At 32.1% G+C, this 11,257-nt stretch overlaps 1 protein-coding gene across 1 annotated transcript in view; it reads right to left on the bottom strand.

Annotated features, from left to right (window-relative positions):
- Positions 1 to 7,134: 7,134 nt before the first annotated feature.
- Positions 7,135 to 11,257, bottom strand: part of LOC117181286 — a 40,458-nt gene continuing 36,335 nt past the window's right edge. The window contains exon 5 of the mRNA XM_033373846.1: positions 7,135 to 7,329. Coding sequence (XP_033229737.1) covers positions 7,135 to 7,329 — 195 coding nt within the window. The remainder of the gene's footprint in view (positions 7,330 to 11,257) is intronic.

Consider the following 11,257-nt stretch of genomic DNA (forward strand, 5'->3'; position numbering starts at 1 on the left):
ATCTAGTCGGGAGTGGTGCTGACTGAAAACAGATGATTTGGAGCGATTCGCGCGCCATCTGTTGGTCATTCTAAGGACTTATTGAACTACCCTCGTACGTATTTCCGTTAATGTTGCTGCAATATTTCCACTGCAATATATTTATCCGTACGGGCCCCTGTACAGGATGTTGTAAAGGACCCAGATCGATTTCCCACGCATATTTTAATATACCCGGTTTTTTGTGCAGGGACCTGTTCGGGTTCCCGCGCCAGACAGTACGCGTAAGGATTTATGCGCGGAAACTTATTATAAATGATCCGGCAGGGGTTTCCGAAATCATTAATTTTCGCACAAGTACGCGGAGAGGAAATCGTAGATGATTCGTCACGTGTTCCAGAAAAACAACCCACTCAGGATTCTGTGAAGGGACGTGTGAAGAATCATGTACCTATTTTTATAAGGCTTATTTTGCGCATGATTTCTTGAATGAGAGCCCGTGAACGATCCTGGAGAGTCATTTTTGAAACCCTTTCCGCTCAAAAAATAAAAAAATGCACTTCCATTTTGAAAATTACAATTCGTGATTGTTTTAATTGTTTTGCGTTATATTTTGGTGTTCAATTAACATATTTTTTTCGGCACCAAATTTTTTCCTAATACAACAATATTAGGTGATATGATTTCCATACTTTCAGTTTTCAATTACCGGAAAAGAGGGAAGTGGTTTTTATGAATTTAAGGCTTCCTTTTCGGAATAAATTTCGGCAGAGGAAACTGAAATTTAAAGCAGCAATATCTGTAAATAAAACTCATGACATTGAAGAAATAAACCGTGCTACATTATGAACGTTCATTTATACAATTAATTTTATTATATGAATTTGTCGTCTTTTTGCAGGAAAAGGGTAAGTACAACATCTTTAAAGAGAATAGTTCCAATTATTTTCTCAATTATAAAAAAAATTTTGTATAATACAGTGTTATAGACTATTTTTCTATTCCACGCGAGTACTGCAATCGCCAAACCGTCAATACAAACGCGAAAAATTAATTTATTTAGAAATGTCGAAATAGTCGTTTTTATTTACTTTCAATAAACCTCAAATTATAAAATGTACGCTTATTAATATGAATTTAAGTTATAAAAAATTCACTTTTTTATACAATTGAGATAATCTTTGGAATCTGAGCTTATATTGTAAGTAAGTTGGTGCTAAGAAAGAATAGCGCAGATTTAACCTTCTTGAAGGAAACTCAACACAACGACTTCATATGTGCTATGCTAATTTTATCACCGCTTCTCTAAGTATAATTGAAATTTTGTCCACCCTTATACTTAAATATTCGTGTACTAACGACAAATAATAAATGCAATCACCCCGAAATAATAGTGAGATAAATACTAAAAAATAAAGTTCGGCAGTGCTCAGATAAAATAATCCCTCATAGCAATAGGATATAACGGGATATCCCATTTGATCTAATTTATCTCCCAGTTTGTCCCAAGGATATCCCATTGATAATCGGTCAGATATCTCAAAATGCGGAAATCTAGATATCCTCAGGATATTCCGGGGACATTTCTGGAATATTCAAATAATCCAAGTAGGATATAGAAAATTTATATCCTACTTACGACATTTGATTATCCCGGAAAAGTACCAGTGATACTGTATATCCAATTTTCCGCCTTGCGAGATAGGAGGCAAATGGGATCAAATGGGATATCCCGGTATGCCCTATTGCTGCGATGGATTAGAATAAAATCACAAAAAATCGAATACGCTAACAGAGTGTTAATGAGTTGGAATAAAGCGAAGATACGCCGAAGTATATGGAAAATCATATTATTAACAGTTAAGCCACCCTAAAAATAATTAAAATAGAGCAAATTACTCTAAGAACAGATGAATATTTTTCAGAAAACTAATCCCAAAAACTAATTGTTAGCAAGTATATCAAATCTCGCTATCCCTATAATCTCGTTCCCGTACATGATTCGCAGTACAGGTAAACATTTTTCCAAAAATATTATCTCAAACACTAATTTTTGACAGTTTTTAGCAACAAACATTTATATTAAATCTCGTTATTCTTATAATTTCGTTACTGCATGAACTAATAAACTTTTAAAGTATTTAAACAACCTTACGAAAAGCGCACAATACGTATGAAGCAGGTAATACGCTCTTACAAAAGAGAAATTAAAACAGCGTACATGACTCCCAGTACAGATAAACATTTTTCCAAAAATATAATCGCAAATGTTTCTTTTTGACAGTTTTTAGCATCAAAAATTTATATTAAATCTCCTTATTCCTATAATCTCGTTCCCGCATGAACTAATGAACTTTTAAAGTATTTAAAAAAATATTACGAAAAGCGCACAATACGCACCCTGGCGGACCGAAGGAACCAAATGGAGCCTCTACAAAGTACCCGTAAAGACCCCATTGGGTCCCCATTCGGTTCGTTTTTTAAAAAATCGAAAAAACAGCAGAATCAACTTTTAAATTGTTGAAATTTAGATTCTACGTCAAAATTCCCTATAAAAGGTCACGGAATAATCGCAATAGTTTTTTTTGCATAGGTAAAAAGTTTTAAAAAATATGAGACGTATCACGCCTGTTGATTTCTACACTTCAAACGCATCGCCTGTAAGTAGCAGTCAACAGGCGTCATATAGTATGTCTTATATTTTTTTAAACTTTTTACCGTTGCAAAACAAACTATTGCGATTATTCCGTGACCTTCTATAGGGAATTTTAAGGTAGAATCCGAATTTCAACCATTTAAAAGTTGATTTTTCTGTTTTTTCGAGTTTTTTAAAAAGGAGCCGAATGGGGTCTTTACGGGTACTTTGTAAAGGCTCCATTCGGTTCCTTCAGTCCGCCAGGGCATAAAGCAGGTAATCCGCTCTTTAAAAAGAGAAATTAAAACAGCGTACATGACTCGCAGTACAGATCAACATATTTCCTAAAAATATTATCGCAAACACTTTTTTTTGAGTTTTCAGCATCAAAAATTTATATTAAATCTCGTTGTTCCTATAATCTAGTTCCCCATGAACTAATAAAGTTTTAAAGTATTGAAACAAAATATTACGAAAAGCGCACAATATGCATAGAGCAGGTTATCCGGTCTTACAAAAGAACACTTGCATAAGCGTACCAGGTAACAAGCGTTGAATTCAGAAAGATGAAGAATCTGTATTCCTATGAATACGCGATTTTTCCTCCGTCTGAAAATCCCCCAACGGGAACAGAAATTCTTCTCAATCGACTTAGTAAAATCTAACGAAAGCATTTCTTTAACCTATTTTTCATTATTTAATCTTTTTGTAACTTATAAATTAGAAAAATATTCAAATTTATATTTATTTATATTTTAATAACTTATTTAAACGTGTTAAAAAATGCACCAAAGAAATCTATTCAAATGTGTGAATTTAAATAATTTTAACTCTAGAGAAACAGAGTTGAATTGGTTAGAATTAAAACTTCAGAACCTATAATTCGCATGAAGGAATTAAAACAACCTATTATACATATTTTGTGAACTAATTAGAAGGAATTAAATAAAATCAAAATATGTCCACTTCTGAGGAATAAAAAATATCTGTGAGGCGCGTTACCGGTACAATTAGAAGGAATTAAGTATATTGATAACACGTTCTCTTTGGGAGAATAGAAAACTGTGTGGCGGTCACTATGGAAATAGAAGTGAATAAGTTTAAGAGGTTTCTTATTCTTATTGTGGCATTTTAGACAGAGGGAAAAATAGCGCATTCAAAATAATAGAATAATCTTCACCTTTGCGCTGAAATCTGAAAATATTAATTTTTCTCTATTCTACGCTTATTACTGGGTGCATGACTCGCAGTACAAATAAAACTTTTGAATGATCTTAGGATCAATTAAAAACAATTAATTACTTTATCTGAGCGGCAAATGAATTTATGACTCAAGCAACTTAACGGTTAAAGTGCGAGTCGTTGACTCTATGATTTAGTCGACATAATTTCAGCTTTAAACTAGATCATTTAAGAGTGAAGTGAATCTACGTTTAAAATATCCTACTTTAACGATTTAAGTACAGACCTTATCGTTTAGAGGAAATTTCTGAGAGTGTAGGTATACAGTTTATTTTAAACACTGTAAAATGTTTGATTGTGGCGTGAAGCCTTTTTATTCCTCCAGCTCTCTTCTAGCAGTATCTTAAAAGAAAAAAAGGAAGATTATTTTTGAGCTTTGCAATTAAGGAACTTTTATCATGAAGTAACACAAATAAAACTTTCTTTATAAATAACGATCAATTTGTAGGGGCTATTTATAATACTCACCATGTGCAGCTTTTATTTCTTTCAACTCTCTCATTTCCGCAGCTGTCAGCTTCAAGCTGTTTAGGTCAGTGATTTTTTGAGACAATGTGGACCTACAAAATCTGATCACTCGCTCCCGCAGCACGGGTTTCAATTGCTTTGCCTTCATTGTGAATCTACGATATGCAACGTCTGAAATCGAAAATTAAGGCGTACTATTAAATTATTCTTTTATAAAAAATAAATTTATCACACAAGTGTCGAAACCGTTGCCGTATTTTCTTAATGCAGATTGGACAATTTGAAAAACTCATAGGAAATTCCCTGACAGACCTAGTATATATCCGTTATAATATACCTAATATAATGAAAAAAAAACAGCAAGATGGGCATTTAACTTATTGCAGTTCGGATTGTACATTACATTTGGCATTAGAATATCACGGAGTAATTGCAATAGTTTTTTTCAGCGTTTAAGATTTTTTGAATGTCATAACTTCTGCTAAAGGCGACTTCAAGTGCATCCATTATCGCTTTAGTAGTATGCCGCTACTAAAAGAAGATGCGCTTGAATTTACATACAGCCTATGTTAATGACATATATTGCATTTTTATTTTATTATTTTTCAACGCAGCTAAAAAAAATATTAAATTATTCCGTGACCTTCTCACGGGAAATTTAACGTAGAATCCGAATTGCTATATGTTAAAGGTTCATCTTACTTTTTTTTTAGTTTTTCTCGCATGATAAGGAAGGGATACTATGTGAATAATATAGGGATACGCTGTGTCGTATCCTGTCCATTCATTCGGTCGACCAGGGAAGAATGTTTTGCGAAATTCACGCACATAATGAGGAATTCAGTTTTAGTTGAAGGATAATGACAAAGAATGTAACATTTGTGTGCATAAGAAAATTGAGTAAAATGTAAGATATGCTAATGTAAAACTATATTATACAACCAAAGCCAGACATATTCCGCGTAATTTGATGTTTGTATTTCACTGAAGCCAAAATAGCTTTACTGCCAAATATTAATGAGAAATTGTATTTTTTCGGTAGGTGAAAAATTACCATTCTTAAATCGTTTTGCGGAAAAAACAACAATTTACAACCCGAAAATATGCATTTTTTACAAAATCATTGATTTTTAAAACTTAAAAATTAGAATTGAATTCTCAATTTAAAAAATCAATTTTCTAAGAAACTAGAATCTCTTACGCGTTCTACGCGCGCGACCCACTAATTTACTTGTAATTCTCTCATCTGACGGAATGTTTAGGCAAATGCGAGTACTTCGAGCAAACTCGTATGTAGCTGTATTGTTACTAAACCTTAGTAAAAAAAATGACCCTATTCGTTAAAGAGAGCCAAATCTTAAACTTTTTATGAAACTTCTTTCAATAATTAATAATTAATAATTCTGGTAAATTTAACAAATAACTTAGAAAAGAGTCATCAGAAAGACAATCTTAGTTAACTTCGTAAACAAATTTGAATAATACCTTAACTCTTAATATGTTTATGAAAATTGTTTGAATGATTAATAATTATTATAAATTTACAAAGTAACGTGGAAAATGATCATCGAGACATTCTCAGTTCATTCCGTGAACAAATTATATCTCTTCCTTGAAAAATAGCCAAGCTATAAATATGTTGATAGACATTTTTTAAATAATTAATAGTTGTAGATTTTTAAAGCATCGGAGAGAAAAAATCATCGGAAAGATATTCTTAGTTAATTATGGAAAAAAATTAAGCCTACTCGTAAAAAGAAAAGCAAACTCTTAATTTTTCAATTGAAATTCTTTCAATAATTAATAGTTCTTGTAAATTTTCAAAGAAACATAGAAAGAGTCATCGAATGGACATTCCTAGTTGATTTCGAAAACAAATTAATTCGTAGGATAAAGGTCAAACTCTTAATTTTTTTAGTTAAAATTGTTTAAATAACTAATATACTATACCTTCTTGGTTGACTTCGTAAACAGACTTACTTGTAGAAAAAAAGGGAAACTCTTAATTTTTTATTTAAAATTGTTTAAATAATTAATAGTTCTTGAAAATTTGCAAAGCAACATAGAAAAGAATTATCGGATAGACATTTAGTTGACTTTGAAAACAAATTGATTCGTAGGATAAAGGTCAAACTTTTAATTTTTAAACTTAAACTGTTTACATAATTAATAGCTTTTGTAAATTTACAAATAATGAAAGACAATATTTTTTTTAAAAAGTAATGAAATTGACATGGAAAGAGATGATTTTTTAACTAAAATAGTTAACATAATAATGACACAACCAAACACTTGATTTTTGAACCGAAGAACATTACATTATAACGAAATTTCAATCAATGAAATAAATTTAAAATCAAAAATATGGTCTTTCTCCTGAATACAAATATTATTTTAACGAAACATGTTCCTTGTAGTTACATTTTCAATTTTTCCCCATAAAAAAATAATTTTAATAAAGAGAAATGATATAACAGAAATCCAACATAGATGAATTCTCTACACAAAGTGTAATAGTTATTATTTTAACAAGAAAACATTTCAATTATTAAGCAAAAGCAGTTAAATACCCAAGCAACTTAACCAAATAGTTCAAATTCTAAGCAAAATAGATGAATCCCCCCCCCCCCCCACCCTCCTAAATAAATAAACATGTCACCGAATAGCTGAATTTCTAAGGTAAAAAAAATGAATATGCAACTGAATGCTGGATTTCTTCAAAAAAGAAATTTGAAGTCCAACAAATATCCAGTACTTCAATATTCTAGGCAAAATAACGAATTTTCTTTTGGTATTACCATGAAGAGCCTTCAATTTCTGCGGCTCGCAGAGTGATCTCTGTGCCCGGCCTCTCGCGCCTGCGCCTTCATATCTAAACATTTATTTTTTAGATGTTCGCCCCAAATAGCAACAGCCGTGTTCCTCACCAGAATTGTATCTTTATGAGTTAGCTCAAGTGACTCCCATACAGATTGATCTAAAGAAACTGCGTCGTTGATGTAAACCTGCAACAAGAAAATTTTGAACCTATTAAGGCGCTTCCTCGGGCTTCCTTTTAGTGTATTTGAGACCGATTACGCGCTCGAACGCGCGTGTTTTTGTCATTTGAGATATTTTGTAAGTATTTGTGGTTTTTTCTTGCATTTTGGACTAATTTAAATTAATTCAAAACAACCTAAAGCAATTTGTCAGTCCTCTTAAACTATTTTTCAATCCGTGCCTCCAATTCTCTCAAATGAATGGAACTTTTTGAAATCAATCCGATTAATCTGAAATAAGTCCGAATGGGTAAATGTGAATCCGAAAGCAAACCGAATGAATCACAATCCAACCCTGGCGGACCGAAGCAACTTATTGGAGTCTCTACAAAGTACCCGCAAAGAGCCCATTGGGCCCTCATTCGGTTCCTTTTTAAAAAACTCGAAAAACAGCAAAATCAACTTTTAAATTGTTGAAATTCGGATTCCGCGTTAAAATTCCCTATAGAAGGTCACGGAATAATCGCAATAATTTATTTTGCAACGGTAAAAAGTTAAAAAATAAAAATAAAACGTATGAAACCTGTTGACTGCTACGCTTCAAACGCATCGCCTGTAAGTAGCAGTCAACAGACGTTATACGTCTTATATTTTTTTAAACTTTTTTCCGTTGCAAAAAAAAAACTACTGCGATTATTGCGTGACCTTCTATAGGGAATTTTAACGTAGAAACCGAATTTCAACAATTTAAAAGTTGATTTTTCTGTTTTTTCGATTTTTTTAAAAAAGGAACCGAATGGGGACCCAATGGAGTCTTTACGGGTACTTTGTAGAGGTTCTATTCAGTTACTTCGGTCCGCCAGAGAATCGAAAACAAACTTTCACTCTATCCAAGATAATTAGAAGCCAATCCCAACCTAACTTTCATTTCTTTCATATCCGGGGGTATATATAAACTTGAATCTTAACACACCTTTGAATCATTTTCAAAACATGCGCCTAACACAATTAAGACACTTCTGAAAAATACCAGGTCTGTCCCAGTTTTTTTCGGAAAAAGTATAAGTCCAAACCTGGGCAGAACAGGTTTTTTCGGGAAATGTGCTATGTGGGTAATCCCATACAACCGAGGCTGATCCAAAACATCTTTTCAATCCTTCTCAATTCTCGCACAAACATTAACTTGAATCTGAATTAATCCAAGCTAGCAATTCAATTATTTCCAAATCGAATGAATGTATCCATTTCTAAAAAATGTCTAGAATTTTACGTTTTTTGCGTATATTTTGACATTATCCGAAGATCCGAATATCTGTTAAGTTTTTTCAATAATAATACAAACTTTTATTTTGTATTAATTTTTTAAGTTTTTGCGCATATCCCATGGTTGTCGAGATAGTTAACATTTTTTATTTTTTCCTTTTGATAACCTATTTATTAGGTTAATTTATAGTGGCTGAGAACCACCTTTTGTATAAAACCCTGAATATTTGATCAGTTTTTGCATATCTCACAGTTTTCAAGATAACTCAAAATTTTTATTTTAAAACTTTTTCTGTTATACTAATTCTGAGTGTCCGATGACCATTCCGGAATTATATATCCTGAAAATTTTATCCCTTTTGCGTATCTCTACTTTACTCTGTTAGTTGCGGGTGATCGAGGATCTTTATTAAACAGTGGAAATTTGTTCAGTTCTCGCGCTTCTTTCACCCTTTTCAAGATAAATCAAAATTATATTATTTATTTAATTTTAAATAATTTTATTGGGTCATTTTGAGTTTGTCGAAAACAGTCCTGCTCTGCAAACTCCTTATCATTTGTCGGTTGTTCATGTATCTCTGATCGTTCGCGATATAATCCAAAAAATGTTATTATTGTTTTGAATTGCAAGTTTTTTTTATTACATCAGTTACAGTTGTTTGAGAATACCCCTCTTTGAGATTGTTTAATTTTATAGAATATATTTGTTGCTTTAGATCGGAGTGACCCAGAATTATCTCCCTTTTGAATATGTTGTCGGTTTCCGCTCCTCCCTCACCGTTTTTAAGATAACTAAAAATTTACATGTTTTTGGGCTTAAGTTTAGCTACTTCGAGTTGGTCGAAAATAAACCCCCTCTGCAAAAACCTTCAAATGTACTTAGTTTTTACGTTTTTTGACTGTTATCGAGATAACTCAAAATTTGTATTTAAAAAAAATTGTATTTATTTGTTTATGTCAGGATGGCTGAGGTTCATCCCCCTTAAGGAAATCCTGAAAACCTGGTCAGTTTTCGCTTATTTTTTTACCGTTTTTTAGACAATTCAAAATTTGCATTATTTGATTTGTATTTTAAAAATCTTATTATTGGGTTCGATCATGTAGGTCGAAACAAAACCCTTCTTTTAAAGCCTTCAAATCTTGGTATAAAGCGATTCCTTTCATCAAAAACCTTAAAATGTCTTTTTAGTTTTCACGCATCTGTGACCCTTTTAGAGGTAATTCAAAATTTTCGATTTTTTCCCCAAAGAGCGGTCTTTCGAAAAATCGTCTAGTTCTTATTTTCTAATGAATTAAAATTTGATGCATTTCATGCACCTGGAAAGGAATAAGCTGCCACCGTGAATATACCAATGCTGAACGGAATATCCGCGTATCTCATTTCTCAATGAAATAGTGGGAGGTGCAAACTTTTATTTTTTCGACGATACTGTAAACAGCATAAACCCAGGATTTTGACTGAGTGCCTGCCATGACTCACTCAACCTTCCTAATATTAGAGAATTAGAGCCGGTTGAGAGAAATTAAAAATTATGAATATAATAAGGAATTTAATTTTAGTATGCTGCATTAGGTTCATTACATAACGAAAGTATTAAAATGTTCCAAAAAGTTCTACATTGCAAGCTGCGTTAAAAAAATTTCGATTGAAAAATGGAATAATTTCTTCATTTTTTAATGTTTTCAATTTTACAATTCTGAACTTTAACGGTAAGCGATAAATTCTAAATTGTTCCCTGTTATAAGTTGAAAACTTTGCAATTAAAATTGAAATTGTTGATTTGAATTTGATTTGAATGATAAAATGTACTGAAAGTAATATAAATCTTTAAGGGTTTAAGTACACAAAATTTATATGCCACAATACTTCGCGAATACATTTTTTTTTGTTACTTTTAGATGAATATCGGATTTGATTAATTTTAAAGTGTATGCAGTATATATTTTTAATTTAAAACTCATTTTGATTTCGGACGTTGTTTCAGAATAATATCATTTTTAATTATCAAAATTGAGAATTTTTTAATTTTCACTGATCAAAATAAAAGTGACTTTATTTCCTTTTCCCAAAAATGTGTACACTTAATGTTCACGTTTTTATTTCTCTCAACCAGCTCTCATTCTCTGAAATTAGTAAGGTTGAGTGAGATATAACAGACACGACTTAGTCTAAATCCTGGGTTGACGCTGTTTATTCGTCGAAAAAATAACACTTTGCACCTCCCACTATTTCATTGAGAAATGAACCATACCGATATTCCGCTGACCACGGTTACACTTACGGTGGCGCACATTGTTTTATCCACAAAGTAAATATTAAATTCAAACTGCAAAATTAACTGCAAAATTACCTTTTCACTAACAATTTCAAATTTGTTTGGGATCCGTCCTCTTAGTTGTAAATTTGGCGCGACATCTTGAGCGTTCCTTTCTGACCTAATGGTCACAAACGGTGTTGCTAATCATTCCCCTTCTTTTAAGCGCCCTGTTTTTGTAGCAATTATTCCGGGGTTTTCCTTAGGAGAAACATTAACATCTCTGGTGTCAATTTCTGGTGCAATTACGAATGTGGGAGCTAATGCAGATTCGTCCTCCCTATAGCTATCTCTGTTTTGTAATAGGATATGCTTGCTTGTAGCATCTTTTCCACAAGAAATTTTCGATATCTAAAAAAAAAATTGATGAAGTAAAT

This window comes from Belonocnema kinseyi, chromosome 10, assembly GCF_010883055.1.
Source record: "Belonocnema kinseyi isolate 2016_QV_RU_SX_M_011 chromosome 10, B_treatae_v1, whole genome shotgun sequence".
Classification (NCBI taxonomy): Eukaryota; Metazoa; Arthropoda; class Insecta; order Hymenoptera; family Cynipidae; genus Belonocnema; species Belonocnema kinseyi.